The 16746-nt window shown below is 38.5% G+C and overlaps 1 protein-coding gene across 1 annotated transcript in view; it reads right to left on the reverse strand.

The window, feature by feature from the left end:
* P3H1 (prolyl 3-hydroxylase 1) overlaps positions 1 to 16746 on the reverse strand; it is a 92517-nt gene that overhangs the window by 18245 nt on the left and 57526 nt on the right. Inside the window, exons 12-13 of the mRNA XM_053690568.1 lie at positions 13620 to 13737; positions 8523 to 8598 (exon numbers count right to left, since the gene is read on the reverse strand). Of these exons, the coding sequence (XP_053546543.1) occupies positions 8523 to 8598; positions 13620 to 13737 (194 nt within the window). The remainder of the gene's footprint in view (positions 1 to 8522; positions 8599 to 13619; positions 13738 to 16746) is intronic.

The following is a 16746-nucleotide window of genomic DNA, read 5'->3' on the forward strand; positions in this document are numbered from 1 at the left end:
GTAATCCCCATTCCACTGACTTAGCATGCATAATTGCAGCGGTCTGAGATGCAGGCGCGCAAATGGCACTATGTCCATTGCCGCTACCATTAAGCCGATTACTTCCATGCACTGAGCCACTGACGGGCGTGGAATGGAATGAAGGACACGGCAAGCATTTAGAAGTTTTGATAACCTGGACTCCGTCAGGTAAATTTTCATCTCTACAGAATCTATAAGAGTCCCTAGGAAGGAGACTCTTGTGAGTGGTGATAGAGAACTCTTTTCCACGTTCACTTTCCACCCATGCGACCTCAGAAATGCCAGAACTATCTCTGTATGAGACTTGGCAATTTGAAAGCTTGACGCCTGTATCAGGATGTCGTCTAGATACGGAGCCACCGCTATACCTCGCGGTCTTAGAACCGCCAGAAGTGAGCCCAGAACCTTTGTAAAAATTCTCGGGGCAGTGGCTAACCCGAAGGGAAGAGCTACAAATTGGTAATGCCTGTCTAGAAAGGCAAACCTTAGGAACCGATGATGATCTTTGTGAATCGGTATGTGAAGGTAGGCATCCTTTAAATCCACTGCAGTCATGTACTGACCCTCTTGGATCATGGGTAGGATGGTCCGAATAGTTTCCATTTTGAATGATGGAACTCTGAGGAATTTGTTTAAGATCTTTAGATCCAAGATTGGTCTGAAGGTTCCCTCTTTCTTGGGAACCACAAACAGATTTGAATAAAATCCCTGTCCTTGTTCCGTCCGTGGAACTGGATGGATCACTCCCATTACTAGGAGGTCTTGCACACAGCTTAGGAATGCCTCTTTCTTTATATGGTTTGCTGATAACCTTGAAAGATGAAATCTCCCTTGTGGAGTAGAAGCTTTGATGTCCAGACGATATCCCTGAGATATGATCTCTAACGCCCAGGGATCCTGAACATCTCTTGCCCACGCCTGGGCGAAGAGAGAAAGTCTGCCCCCCACTAGATCCGTTTCCGGATAGGGGGCCGTTCCTTCATGCTGTCTTGGGGGCAGCAGCAGGCTTTCTGGCCTGCTTGCCCTTGTTCCAGGACTGGTTAGGTTTCCAGGCCTGTCTGGAATGAGCAACAGTTCCCTCTTGTTTTGAAGCGGAGGAAGTTGATGCTGCTCCTGCCTTGAAATTTCGAAAGGCACGAAAATTAGACTGTTTGGCCTTTGATTTGGCCCTGTCCTGAGGAAGGGTATGACCCTTGCCTCCAGTAATGTCAGCAATAATTTCCTTCAAGCCAGGCCCGAATAAGGTCTGCCCCTTGAAAGGAATGTTGAGTAATTTAGACTTTGAAGTCACGTCAGCTGACCAGGATTTAAGCCATAGCGCCCTACACGCCTGGATGGCGAATCCGGAATTCTTAGCCGTTAGTTTAGTCAAATGAACAATGGCATCAGAAACAAATGAGTTAGCTAGCTTAAGCGTTCTAAGCTTGTCAATAATTTCATTCAATGGAGCTGTCTGGATGGCCTCTTCCAGGGCCTCAAACCAGAATGCCGCCGCAGCAGTGACAGGCGCAATGCATGCAAGGGGCTGTAAAATAAAACCTTGTTGAATAAATATTTTCTTAAGGTAACCCTCCAATTTTTTATCCATTGGATCTGAAAAAGCACAACTGTCCTCAACCGGGATAGTGGTACGCTTTGCTAAAGTAGAAACTGCTCCCTCCACCTTAGGGACCGTCTGCCATAAGTCCCGTGTAGTGGCATCTATTGGAAACACACCGGGTCTATCCCACTCCTTGCTAATAATTTCTGTAAGCCTTTTAGGTATATGAAAAACGTCAGTACACACCGGCACCGCATAGTATCTATCCAGCCTACACAATTTCTCTGGAATTGCAACTGTGTTACAGTCATTCAGAGCAGCTAATACCTCCCCAAGCAATACACGGAGGTTCTCAAGCTTAAATTTAAAATTAGAAATCTCTGAATCAGGTTTCCCCGAGTCAGAGATGTCACCCACAGACTGAAGCTCTCCGTCCTCATGTTCTGCATACTGTGACGCAGTATCAGACATGGCTCTAACAGCATTTGCGCGCTCTGTATCTCTCCTAACCCCAGAGCTATCGCACTTGCCTCTTAATTCAGGCAATCTAGATAATACCTCTGACAGGGTATTATTCATGATTGCAGCCATGTCCTGCAAGGTAATCGCTATGGGCGTCCCTGATGTAATTGCAGCCATATTAGCGTGCGTCCCCTGAGCGGGAGGCGAAGGGTCTGACACGTGGGGAGAGTTAGTCGGCATAACTTCCCCCTCGACAGAACCCTCTGGTGATAATTCTTTTATAGATAAAGACTGATCTTTACGGTTTAAGGTGAAATCAATACATTTAGTACACATTCTCCTATGGGGCTCCACCATGGCTTTCAAACATAATGAACAAGTAGGCTCCTCTGTGTCAGACATGTTTAAACAGACTAGCAATGAGACTAGCAAGCTTTGAAAACACTTTAAAACAAGTTTACAAGCAATATAAAAAACGTTACTGCGCCTTTAAGAAACACAAATTTTCCCAAATTTTGAAATAACAGTGAAAAAATGCAGTTACACTAACAAAATTTTTACAGTGTATGTAATAAGTTAAATATCAAAAATATATAACACCTAGCGCCTGTTTGGGATGACCCTTAGCTAAGATAAATTGACCCCTAGTGGTCAATACAATTATAATATTACAAGGTTACTATCAAAGCGCCAACAAAAATAAGGCAGGGTCTATAACTCTAATATTGGGCTAAAAATATATTTATTAAAATACATGTACAATCAAATGTTATCGAATAACAAAAACAATGTTAAAAAAGGTTAATAGTATAACCCTAATAGTTCTTTTCCAAGAACTATGCTAGTTATGCAGATATCGTCAATTTACTTGTTAATAACAATGAGTCACAGGTGTAGTTTAACAATTTCTAAAAACCTTAAAATTCCCTCATGGATCCATGATAACAGTCTAAAATATTGAAATATGTTCGTAGTTGACCAATGTTGATAGTATTGGTCTGATAATGTCCTGAGTATAAAACTGATAGTGTTATTTCACTCAGATATTTTCTTATTCAGATATTGCTCACATCAGAGGCTTAAAATAATAGTTTGAACTCCCTAATATACTGGGACCTTCCAGTGTTGTCTGCAATTAAGGCTCTCACTCGAATCTTTATACTATGCAAGTTGATTACTGTGAGTGTGCGTTTTCACGCTTGTATTATTGGGTGAATACCAAAGTGACGTGATGATATTTCACTTCAAGGTTGCAGATGATAAAAAATAAGTAGAGTGGGCCTTATTGGTGCAAAATTTCAACTGATACAAACAATAAGTTACAGGTGATGGTGTCGGTACCTTTTCGGGTTAATATTAATACACAAGTTATGTGAATAAAAACTGGTGATTAAAACATATTACTTAAATTACAAACGCTGAGACGAATGTTAAAAGCAAATGTGATGGTGCTTAAAGCTTAAAGCACCATCACATTTGCTTTTAACATTCGTCACAGCGTTTGTAATTTAAGGAATTTGTTTTAATCACCAGTTTTTATTCACATAACTTGTTTATTAATATTAACCCGAAAAGGTACCGACACCATCACCTGTAACTTATTGTTTGTATCAGTTGAAATTTTGCACCAATAAGGCCCACTCTACTTATTTTTTATCATCTGCAACCTTGAAGTGAAATATCATCACGTCACTTTGGTATTCACCCAATAATACAAGCGTGAAAACGCACACTCACAGTAATCAACTTGCATAGTATAAAGATTCGAGTGAGAGCCTTAATTGCAGACAACACTGGAAGGTCCCAGTATATTAGGGAGTTCAAACTATTATTTTAAGCCTCTGATGTGAGCAATATCTGAATAAGAAAATATCTGAGTGAAATAACACTATCAGTTTTATACTCAGGACATTATCAGACCAATACTATCAACATTGGTCAACTACGAACATATTTCAATATTTTAGACTGTTAACATGGATCCATGAGGGAATTTTAAGGTTTTTAGAAATTGTTAAACTACACCTGTGACTCATTGTTATTAACAAGTAAATTGACGATATCTGCATAACTAGCATAGTTCTTGGAAAAGAACTATTAGGGTTATACTATTAACCTTTTTTAACATTGTTTTTGTTATTCAATAACATTTGATTGTACATGTATTTTAATAAATATATTTTTAGCCCAATATTAGAGTTATAGACCCTGCCTTATTTTTGTTGGCGCTTTGATAGTAACCTTGTAGTAGTATGTAATAAGTTAGCAGAGCATTGCACCCACTTGCAAATGGATGATTAACCCCTTAATACCAAAAACAGAATAACAAATGACAAAAACGTTTTTTAAAGTCACAACAACTGCCACAGCTCTACTGTGGCTTTTTACCTCCCTCAATACGACTTTTGAAGCCTTTTGAGCCCTTCAGAGAAGTCCTGGATCATGCAGGAAGAAGCTGGATGTCTGTGTCTGTAATTTTTGCTGTGCAAAAAAACGCTAAAATAGGCCCCTCCCACTCATATTACAACAGTGGGAAGCCTCAGGGAACTGTTTCTAGGCAAAATTCAAGCCAGCCATGTGGAAAAAACTAGGCCCCAATAAGTTTTATCACCAAAAATATGTAAAAAACGATTAAACATGCCAGCAAACGTTTTAAAATACACTTTTATAAGAGTATGTATCTCTATTAATAAGCCGGATACCAGTCGCTATCACTGCATTTAAGGCTTTACTTACATTACTTCGGTATCAGCAGCAGTTTCTAGCAAATTCCATTCCCTAGAAAAATATTTTAACTGCGCATACCTTATTACAGGAAAACCTGCACGTTATTCCCCCTCTGAAGTTACCTCACTCCTCAGAATATGTGAGAACAGCAAAGGATCTTAGTTACTTCTGCTAAGATCATAGAAAACGCAGGCAGATTCTTCTTCTAAATACTGCCTGAGATAAACAGTACACTCCGGTACCATTTAAAAATAAACTTTTGATTGAAGAAATAAACTAAGTATAAAACACCACAGTCCTCTTACGACCTCCATCTTAGTTGAGAGTTGCAAGAGAATGACTGGATATGGCAGTGAGGGGAGGAGCTATATAGCAGCTCTGCTGTGGGTGATCCTCTTGCAACTTCCTGTTGGGAAGGAGAATATCCCACAAGTAATGGATGATCCGTGGACTGGATACACTTAACAAGAGAAATACAATTTTCAGCCAGCAGGTCCTACCTGTGGCAAAAACATAATTTATGCTTACCTGATAAATTTATTTCTCTTGTAGTGTATCCAGTTCACGGATCATCCATTACTTGTGGGATATTCTCCTTCCCAACAGGAAGTTGCAAGAGGATCACCCACAGCAGAGCTGCTATATAGCTCCTCCCCTCACTGCCATATCCAGTCATTCGACCGAAACAAGACGAGAAAGGAGAAACCATAGGGTGCAGTGGTGACTGTAGTTTAATTAAAATTTAGACCTGCCTTAAAAGGACAGGGCGGGCCGTGGACTGGATACACTACAAGAGAAATAAATTTATCAGGTAAGCATAAATTATGTTTTCTCTTGTTAAGTGTATCCAGTCCACGGATCATCCATTACTTGTGGGATACCAATACCAAAGCTAAAGTACACGGATGATGGGAGGGACAAGGCAGGAACTTAAAACGGAAGGAACCACTGCCTGTAGAACCTCTCCCAAAAACAGCCTCCGAAGAAGCAAAAGTGTCAAATTTGTAAAATTTTGAAAAGGTGTGAAGCGAAGACCAAGTCGCAGCCTTGCAAATCTGTTCAACAGAGGCCTCATTTTTAAAGGCCCAGGTGGAAGCCACAGCTCTAGTAGAATGAGCTGTAATCCTTTCAGGGGGCTGCTGTCCAGCAGTCTCATAGGCTAAGCGTATTATGCTCCGAAGCCAAAAGGAGAGAGAGGTTGTCGAAGCTTTTTGACCTCTCCTCTGTCCAGAGTAAACGACAAACAGGGCAGATGTTTTTTGACGAAAATCTTTAGTAGCCTGTAAGCAAAACTTCAAGGCACGGACTACGTCCAGATTATGCAAAAGACGTTCCTTCTTTGAAGAAGGATTAGGACACAATGATGGAACAACAATCTCTTAATTGATATTCCTGTTAGAAACCACCTTAGGTAAAAACCCAGGTTTGGTACGCAGAACTACCTTGTCTGAATGAAAAATCAGATAAGGAGAATCACAATGTAAGGCAGATAACTCAGAGACTCTTCGAGCCGAGGAAATAGCCATCAAAAACAGAACTTTCCAAGATAAAAGTTTAATATCAATGGAATGAAGGGGTTCAAACGGAACTCCCTGAAGAACTTTAAGAACCAAGTTTAAGCTCCACGGGGGAGCAACAGTTTTAAACACAGGCTTAATCCAAACCAAAGCCTGACAAAATGCCTGGACGTCTGGAACTTCTGCCAGACACTTGTGCAAAAGAATAGACAGAGCAGAGATCTGTCCTTTTAAAGAACTAGCTGATAAGCCTTTGTCCAAACCCTCTTGGAGAAAGGACAATATCCTAGGAATCCTAACCTTACTCCATGAGTAACTCTTGGATTCACACCAATAAAGATATTTACGCCATATCTTATGGTAGATTTTCCTGGTGACAGGCTTCCGAGCCTGTATTAAGGTATCAATGACTGACTCGGAGAAGCCACGCCTTGATAGAATCAAGCGTTCAATCTCCATGCAGTCAGTCTCAGAGAAATTAGATTTGGATGATTGAAAGGACCTTGTATTAGAAGGTCCTGCCTCAGAGGCAGAGTCCATGGTGGAAGAGATGACATGTCCACTAGGTCTGCATACCAGGTCCTGCGTGGCCACGCAGGCGCTATCAGAATCACCGATGCTCTCTCCTGTTTGATTTTGGCAATTAGTCGAGGGAGCAGAGGAAACGGTGGAAACACATAGGCCAGGTTGAAGAACCAAGGAGCTGCTAGAGCATCTATCAGCGTTGGTCCTGGGTCCCTGGACCTGGATCCGTAACAAGGAAGCTTGGCGTTCATGCGAGACGCCATGAGATCCAGTTCTGGTTTGCCCCAACGATGGACCAGTTGAGCAAACACCTCCGGATGGAGTTCCCACTCCCCCGGATGAAAAGTCCGACGACTTAGAAAATCCGCCTCCCAGTTCTCTACGCCTGGGATGTGGATTGCTGACAGGTGGCAAGAGTGAGACTCTTTTTTGCTGTGCAAAAAAACGCCAAAATAGGCCCCTCCCACTCATATTACAACAGTGGGAAGCCTCAGGGAACTGAGAGTTGCAAGAGAATGACTGGATATGGCAGTGAGGGGAGGAGCTATATAGCAGCTCTGCTGTGGGTGATCCTCTTGCAACTTCCTGTTGGGAAGGAGAATATCCCACAAGTAATGGATGATCCGTGGACTGGATACACTTAACAAGAGAAAATACAATTTTCAGCCAGCTACGTGTTTTTTTATTTTTTTTATTTTTAGTTAGGTGACCACATCAATTGGAATAAAATTAGAGGTAGCCCTTGCCTTACAAAAGTCTGCCCACCCCTGCTCTATTTAAATCATGAAACTTTAATGTTGACTCCATTGTCCATTTAAACAAAGCACATTATCTACAAGAATTTGACATTACGGTTGCCTACTGGCTATACAATTTAGCATACATTAGCGTACATAACTCAGAAACTAAAGCTGCTGGGCAGATTATTTTCAAAAGATAATTTGTTTAAAATTAGATGCCATTACATTTAGAAGTTTCACTACAACATGGCCTTTAATTCAGTGGTGGGATTCAAAACTTTTAAGCGCAGGTTCTGTACACTTTCTAAACTTTAGGGACAGGTTCTATACACTTTCAAAATTTTAGGGACAGGTTCTTAAAGGGATACTGAACCCAAATTTTTTCTTTCATGATTCAGATAGAGCATGCAATTTTAAGCAACTTTCTAATTTATTCCTATTATCAATTTTTCTTTGTTCTCTTGGTATCTCTTTTTGAAAAAGCAGGAATGTAAGCATAGGAGCCGGCCCATTTTTGGTTCAGACCCTGGATAGCGCTTGCTGATTGGTGGCTGCATTTAGTCACCAATCAGCAAGCGCTACCCAGGTTCTGAACCAAAGATGAGTCAGCTTGTAAGCTTACAGTCTTGCTTTTCAAATAAAGATACCAAAAGAATGAAGAAAAAATGAAAAAGGAGTCAATTAGAAAGTTGCTTAAAATTGCATGCTCTATCTGAATCATAAAAGAAAAAAAACTGGGTTCATTATCCCTTTAAGAACTGGTGAGAACAGGCTGAATGCCACCCGTTCCTTTATTTATATTTTATTCTACATCATCAACATTTAGCAGATTCATAGAAATACCGGCCATGCTGCTAAAATACAGGCTGACGGCGTATGGGTGGCACATCTATTTCTGGAGCAATGTGCAGGACTTTTTGGGAACAAAATGTTCTTAGGTTGAATTTTTGATATCAACAAAAGCAGCATTTGTAAGTGACTGATACATACGGTTACTGTCTTCGCATCAAGCTCCGTGAAATAGAAGCTTCCTCCTTCAAAGTCACCATTCAAATACAATATTGCACTAGAATAGAAAAAGAAAAAAATATTATTGCATGTTATCATTTAGAACAGGCATGGCTAACTGGTGTCCTGAGGGCCACATGGGGTCCTCTGCATTAGTTTTGAGTGCCATAGTTTTTGTGGACCTAGGAAAATGCAGAATTTAAGTGTGTACTTTTGGGTAACCACATCACACAAAATAGGTCTCTAGATGGGAGAAGGGCAGAGAGGGGGCAACTTGCAAAGTTACCAGCCCTGTACCATTAGACAGCTTTAAAAACAACTATAAAATGATATGGAGCCCTTAAGGCTTCTACAATATTGATGTGTTTGGATGCTGGCCAATTTGTAGAATAATTACCTTTGAAGGGGTACAGGTGGCAGCACAATGAAAGGTAATAATGAAAAATATATATATATTTTAATATACATTAAAAAAAAACACTATAAAAAAGGGACAGTAAACACCTTGAGAGTTTTATAACAAATGTTTAGTTATGCATAATGAAACAACTTTGCAATATACTTTCTAATTCATTTTGACCCTTTTTTCATTTTTAATAATTAAGCTTTTAAAAATGAGGAATTTCTAATTCTCAGAACTTGAAATGCACCCTGCTGACTTCTCAAGGCAGGTTATAGCCCAGATTGGGTCTTCCAAATAAGGTAAATCGGGGGCAGAGTATTGATATTGATAAAAAATTGCAGTAAAAAAGATAATTAAAAACACATAAAAACAGTTGCACTTGGCTGATGTTATGCTACAGCAAAAGAACAGTAATGCCTTGCAATTACAAGGCAATTAGTACCCCTTTAAAAAGGGACAGTCAGGCCAAAATTTTACTTTCATGATTAAAATAGGGCACACAGTTTTAAACCACTTTTCAATTCACTTCCATTATCTAAAATGTGCAGAATCTTTTTATATGCACACTTTGAGGCACCAGTTACTAATGAGTATGTGCAAAATTCACAGAATATACGTATATGCATTTTGTGTGTGGCTAAGGGCTGTCACATGATGCATTATGAAGGAAAATGTAATTGACATTTGTTGGAAAAAAATCTACTCATTTGAAATTTAAACTAAGTGCTACTGCATTGTCTCTTTATTATTCATTTATTGATTGTGCTATTATACTGTGTTTAGAGGTCCTTTAAGTAACAAGGCAAAGCATTGATTTAACGGTTTACAATCTGAAACAGGTCTACATATGGAATAGAAAAGAACGTTATGAACTTAATAATTTTCGCCTAAATAGACAAAGAAATAGGAGTAGAAACAGACGAAAGAGATGTAGAAAGGTAAATTTTTATGAAAGTGAAGTAGAATCATAAGATGAAGGCTCAGTTTTAGATGGGGAAGATTTACCCACAAAAATAGGGAGAATATGATAAAATCAAACATTGAAACAATAGAGTATACCCCAGTGGTTAGATCTAAAGAGGGATTAGGGTAAATAGATTACCACCTATACTGAAGAATTACATCCCATAGTTTACTGGCACCTTCAAGATATAGAGAGGAGGTATTAGAAAGAGGGGACGGTCACAAGGCTACAAGTGGTACAGAAAGAACTTTATTTTTATGCAAATTCTATTCCCAACATCCCTATAGTGAGAACAGTGAAGATATTTATTATGTAGATATGATGAGTTTGCATGCAGAGGAGAGTAGCAATCTGAGTTTTCATGAGTTTTGTGATGTAAGAACATTGGAGTCTCTCAAAGGGATTTTGAGACCCAAATTGCAATTTTTAAAGCCAAAATCTGTTTACCCCATTCAAAATAGGGAGATTATTTTGAAGAGATTCCAAAAGAGAGTAGAAAAAGATTTGACAGATCTTTTCTACATCACTAACAGGGGCAGAGGTAGTAATATTTCTGTAGATGAAAACAAAGCCCTAGAGAGTTTAAGAAAGAATGAGGGGATAGGATGCTTTTGTGAAAGAAGCCCTTAGACAGTTTAACAATGAATATGACTACACCAAGCTCACTGGAGATCCTACCTCTAGATATCAGAGTTGATGATGGGGTAGAAATGGATTATATTGATCAAAATACTAAGGCATATATGTTGGTACATCTGGTTATTCCGGTTTTTAATCACTTACCAAAAGAACATAAGTCACTATTAAATATACAGGGGATAGGCTCCTTATTAGAGCACCTGTCTGAATAGCTAGATAATATTTTACAGCCCCTGGAGAGCACTTTGTGGAGTTATATTTCTGATACCAAGCATGTTCCCAATCTATTGTCAGAGACAATATGGAATGAAAAACACAAATGGCTCACAGTTGATGTGAAATAGTTTTATTCCACCATACCGCAACGAAAAAGGGTTGGAAGCTATAAGATATTTTCTAAATAGATTCTATGGTCAGGAGAGCAATTATGTTGAGTGTGTGGGAAAAGTCACTGAGTTCTGGCTAACCCATAACTATTTTGAGTTGGGGGGGGGTCTATTAGCAGAGGCGTGGGACAGCAATGGGGGCTAAGTTTGCCCCCTCCTATGCCAACCTGTTTATGGGTTGGTGGGAGCTGTCCCATGTTTTTGGAGATGGAAATCCCTACAGACAGGATATAGTGTGGTATAGACTGTTCATAGATGACCTCTTGTTCATTTGGAGGGGAAATGATATTGAGCTTAAAGGGACATAAAACCCAATTATTTTCTTTCATGATTCAGATAGAGAATACAATTTTAAACAACAATCCAATTTACTTCTATTATCTAATTTGCTTCATTCTTTAGATATACTTTGGCTCACCCATGTGCATTGCTATTTCTTTAACAATCACATAAGGCAAATATGTGCAGCCACCAATCAGAAGCTACTGAGCCTATCTAGATATGCTTTTCAGGAAGGGATGTCAAGCGAATGAAGCAAATTAGATAACAGAAGTAAATTAGAAAGTTGTTTAAAATGGTATTCTCTATCTGAATCATGAAAGAAAAAAATTGGGTTTAGTGTCCCTTTAATAAGTTCATTGAGGCCCTCAATAACAATAAAGGGGGCATAAGTTTTACCTCTGAACATGATAACATAGGAATTATTTTTTGGGATCTAACATTAGGGGGAATTCCAGGTATGTTGATAGAGACAGAGGTGTATCGAAAACCCATCTCTTGAAATTCCCTGCTACATGCAAATAGTTGTCATCCAGGGAGAGTGTTTAAGGTAGTAGCAACTAAGGGACAATTCATATGCTTAAAACAAAATCGTTCAGAAACAAAAAGTTATGAAAAAGAATCTATTAACTGAAAGTCTCAGCGAAAGAGACTATAGACATAGGACTATACAGAAAGCAAGGAGATCAGTTAAATCAGATAGAGAGAGAGAACTTATTATCAAATTTGAGAAAATAAAAGACTGGTGAAGCATTCAGCCCCAGAGTAACTTTTACAACACAATACTCTCAACATTATTCGAAGATATGTTAAATAGTCAGGAGACATTTTTCAATGCTAGCAGCGGATGATGATTTGGCACCCATGATCCAGCAAGGTTTCAGATTTGCATATAAAAAAAGTAAAAACTATTGGTAACAGAGAAGCCCCCACCAGGCTAAAGGAATCCAAGAAGGATGGCCCTTGGTTAACCTTTAATGTTATGTATCTGGGTAATTACTCTGCTTGTGTTGCATGTGAAATAGGAAAGAAGTTTATCTCCACAGTAATTAGAGAATGTTTCCAAAAGAGTTTGTGTTTAAATTGCCGTTCCTCGCACGTTATCTATTTGATCACATGCGTGAAATGTGATTTACAGTATGTGCTGGGCTGACTAGTAGGGAGGCAAGGGTCAGGATTAAGGAACATTTGTCGGACATTAGAATAGGTACTCTAGCCACCCCACTAATTAAACATTTTGTGAATTTCCAATTAAAAAAAAAAATGTGAAAAGTTTTAAGTGGACAGTTATTGAAAAAGTACTTACCCCAGGAAAAGGAGGAAATAGGGAAAGGTATTTAGCAGAAAGAGAAAACTACTGGATTTTTAGGTTAAGAACTAGAGACCCGTATGGGTAATGTTTTTGGTAATGTTGAGTTCTGTAGTGTGAGATCAGGATTGTACTGTATTCACAGCAAGACTTATAGGTTAGATAATGTTTACGCATTGGGAGTATGCAGTATTTGCAATGGTATACAGATTGCCAAAGAGTAGTAGGGACACACATAGGTTTAGCATAATTAGAGGATGAGTATGCTAGGTACATCATATAGCATAAGGATTTTTGGATAGTGCAGGAGATATGCCTATGGATATAGGTATATATGAGCAGAATAATATATTAATGTTCTTGGGATGAGACCCTTCGGGGTATTGAATAAGAGCTGTTTTAACTTTACTTCCATTTATTCTTAGTTCTTACTTCTAAACAGGGTTGAATATGAACACAGTGGAAAAGAGTGGAAATCGATTCATAGAGTCCTGATAACTGAATAAGATAAGGCTCGGGATCGAGGGATTATTCTACTGAATAAAGTAAAGGTCACAGTAGTAACTCCCAGTGTAGGTATAGCCTTAAGGTGTATGAGACATAGGAGCAGACTGGAGAGGATTAAATGTAAATGCAAACCTGAATGGAATATTACCCAATAAGAGATCAGGCGGTTCCTTTAAATAGCTTCGTAATTGAGTGTTTTATCCTACAGCTAGGAGTACGGCGAAAGCCGAAACTCGTCAGCCAGTTTATTGCCTGCTTTTAAAGACTCTTTTTTTTACCCTTTATGGGTTGTTACCAGAAAGTGTATTTTAACACATAATCCAAATAACAGCTAAGTTTTAAACTTTGGCTAATGGTGCTCCTCGTATTTGTATATATAAATCTGTATTTACCATCACTTTAAAGCAAGTTCTGTTTATATGTGTACAGTATGTCATAACAGCAAATCACACACTAGAAATAGCATATCATGTTGTTCTATAGAAGAGGGGATTATTACTATATATTATGATAATATGTGGCACTAAGGAAATGGCCTAACTGAACACTTGCAATATGTAGATTTTGTTGGCATTGACACATTCCCAATTACCTGTAGTCACGGAATGTATATGCCGGATGTTCCTTAATACACATCATAGCTTCAGAGTTTAAAATGCAGTTATCCACATGAACCGGGTGACTTAAATCCTTCCTGTCGCTCTGCTTCTCTATAGCAAATGATAATAAATTCATCTTCATTAGCGTTTGACAATAAGTAACATACGTTGCACATTCAGAAAACTATTATATATTTTTTCTAATATCCATGCAAGTTACAGTAACCAGACAACACAGACAATATATTTTGTAATAAAAAGAAGAGAGAGTCTCACAATTCCAAAACTAAAATGCTACATTGGAAAAAGAAAACTAATCAAATTCCCTTTATTACCCATTTCCCAGTTTTGCGCAACCAACACTGTTATATTAATATACTTTTTACCTCTGTGATTACCTTGCATCTAAAGCCTCTGCAGACTGCCCCCTTATTTCAGCTCTTTTGACAGACTTGCATTTTAACCAATGAGCGACTTCAAGGGCTTAGAAATGAGCCTACCTAGGTTTAGCTTTCAATAAAGAATACCAAGAGAGCAAAGCAAATTTTATGATAAAAGTAAATTGGAAGTTGTTTAAAATTACATGCCCTATCTGAATCATTAAAGTTTAATTTTGACTACACTATCCCTCTAAGTGTCACAGCCACATTGCAGGAAGACATCAAACATGGCCTATATTATTAATTACTGTACTTGGTGTAATTTACACTGATCATCTAGAACAGGGATGGGCTGGTAGCCAAGGGCAACATGCGGCACTCTGCACTAGTTTTTGTGGCCCCTGGGGAAAAAAAAACAGAACAACGGGTGACCACATCTCAAAACAGCCCTCTAGAGGGAACAGCAGCATACAGAGGGGTACCCTGCAACTATAATAAAATAAATATAAATATATATATATATAAAAACCTAGCCCTGTGCCACTGCACATTGTTAGGAAATTATATTATTAGTTTAATAGCCATATATGTATATGTAACCCTTAAGGCTTTAAAAATATTGATCTGAGGCCCCCGTGTTGGCCATCACTGCTTTAGACAAATCTTCAATTCACATCATCATTTTGTTACCATTTAATGAATATTTACTTCAATCTTTTTGCTGTTTAAGTTCACCTGATATTAAAAATAAATTTGTATAGCTTCCCAGAATAAATCAGCACTTACAGAAACATAAAAGTGCAAAAAAAAGACTTGTATATACTTAGATGTTTAATTCTTAGTAACAGGTTAAACGCTTAGTTAAAGTCAGCTCAACAGCAGTAATGCACTACTGAAATTTAGCTAAACAAATATAGTAAGACAATGACAAAAGGCATGTATTTGTAGCACCAGTCATCAGCTTTCTCCAGGTAAAGCATTGCTGCTCCTGAACCTATCCAAGTATGCTTTTCAACAAAGCACACAAGGTGGAAAAAGTTAATGTGAAAAAAGAAGTACATTGAAAAGTCTCTTCAAATGACATGTACTGTCTGCACCAAGTCTCTTCAAATGACATGTACTGTCTGCACCAAGTCTCTTCAAATGACATGTACTGTCTGCACCAAGTCTCTTCAAATGACATGTACTGTCTGCACCAAGTCTCTTCAAATGACATGTACTGTCTGCACCAAGTCTCTTCAAATGACATGTACTGTCTGCACCAAGTCTCTTCAAATGACATGTACTGTCTGCACCAAGTCTCTTCAAATCACATGTACTGTCTGCACCAAGTCTCTTCTAATTACACGTACTGTCTGCACCAAGTCTCTTCAAATGACATGTACTGTCTGCACCAAGTCTCTTCAAATCACACGTACTGTCTGCACCAAATCTCTTCTAATTACACGTAGTGTCTGCACCAAGTCTCTTCAAATGACACGTAGTGTCTGCACCAAGTCTCTTCAAATTACACGTAGTGTCTGCACCAAGTCTCTTCAAATGACACGTAGTGTCTGCACCAAATCTCTTCTAATTACACGTAGTGTCTGCACCAAATCTCTTCTAATTACACGTAGTGTCTGCACCAAGTCTCTTCAAATGACATGTAGTGTCTGCACCAAGTCTCTTCAAATGACATGTAGTGTCTGCACCAAGTCTCTTCAAATGACATGTAGTGTCTGCACCAAGTCTCTTCAAATGACATGTAGTGTCTGCACCAAGTCTCTTCAAATGACATGTAGTGTCTGCACCAAGTCTCTTCAAATGACATGTAGTGTCTGCACCAAGTCTCTTCAAATGACATGTAGTGTCTGCACCAAGTCTCTTCAAATGACATGTAGTGTCTGCACCAAGTCTCTTCAAATGACATGTAGTGTCTGCACCAAGTCTCTTCAAATGACATGTAGTGTCTGCACCAAGTCTCTTCAAATGACATGTAGTGTCTGCACCAAGTCTCTTCAAATGACATGTAGTGTCTGCACCAAGTCTCTTCAAATGACATGTAGTGTCTGCACCAAGTCTCTTCAAATGACATGTAGTGTCTGCACCAAGTCTCTTCAAATCACATGTACTGTCTGCACCAAGTCTCTTCTAATTACACGTACTGTCTGCACAAGGTCTCTTCAAATCACATGTACTGTCTGCACCATGATACAGGTACAACAAACTGATTGGGACCGGAAAAGGTTTGGATTTTAGAATAGTTTGGATTGTAAGTATTTGCATCTGTAATATGGAACAGCTGGGAAAGGGTATGAGACTAAGTGTAAAAAACAATATCTTATGTCATAATACAACTTATACATGGAAGATAAAGGTAGTTTTATATATTTATTTGTATGCATCGTACCATCAGAAAGGTAATAGCTGTTTTAAATAAATATACACAAGCATTTTAGAAAACAAAACAGGCAGATAAAAAAAAGATTGCGACTTACTGGTGGTAAAGAATGGTCATTTTTAATAAATTTTATTTAAAATATATATATATTAATGAAAATTCTGGATTATGGGGATTTGTACCTGTAGTTTATTTCTTAATTTCATGATTCATTAAGTACAGCAATGCAAAAGATCTGCATATATAACCAATGTTATAAAATGTGTAACACTATTATATTGTTAGCAGAGCTACAATCACTAGCAGTTCATGTCTAAACTCTTTGAAAATTCTAACAGAAATCATGTTCCTGATCCTCTT

The sequence above is a fragment of the Bombina bombina genome, chromosome 8 (assembly GCF_027579735.1).
Source record: "Bombina bombina isolate aBomBom1 chromosome 8, aBomBom1.pri, whole genome shotgun sequence".
Classification (NCBI taxonomy): Eukaryota; Metazoa; Chordata; class Amphibia; order Anura; family Bombinatoridae; genus Bombina; species Bombina bombina.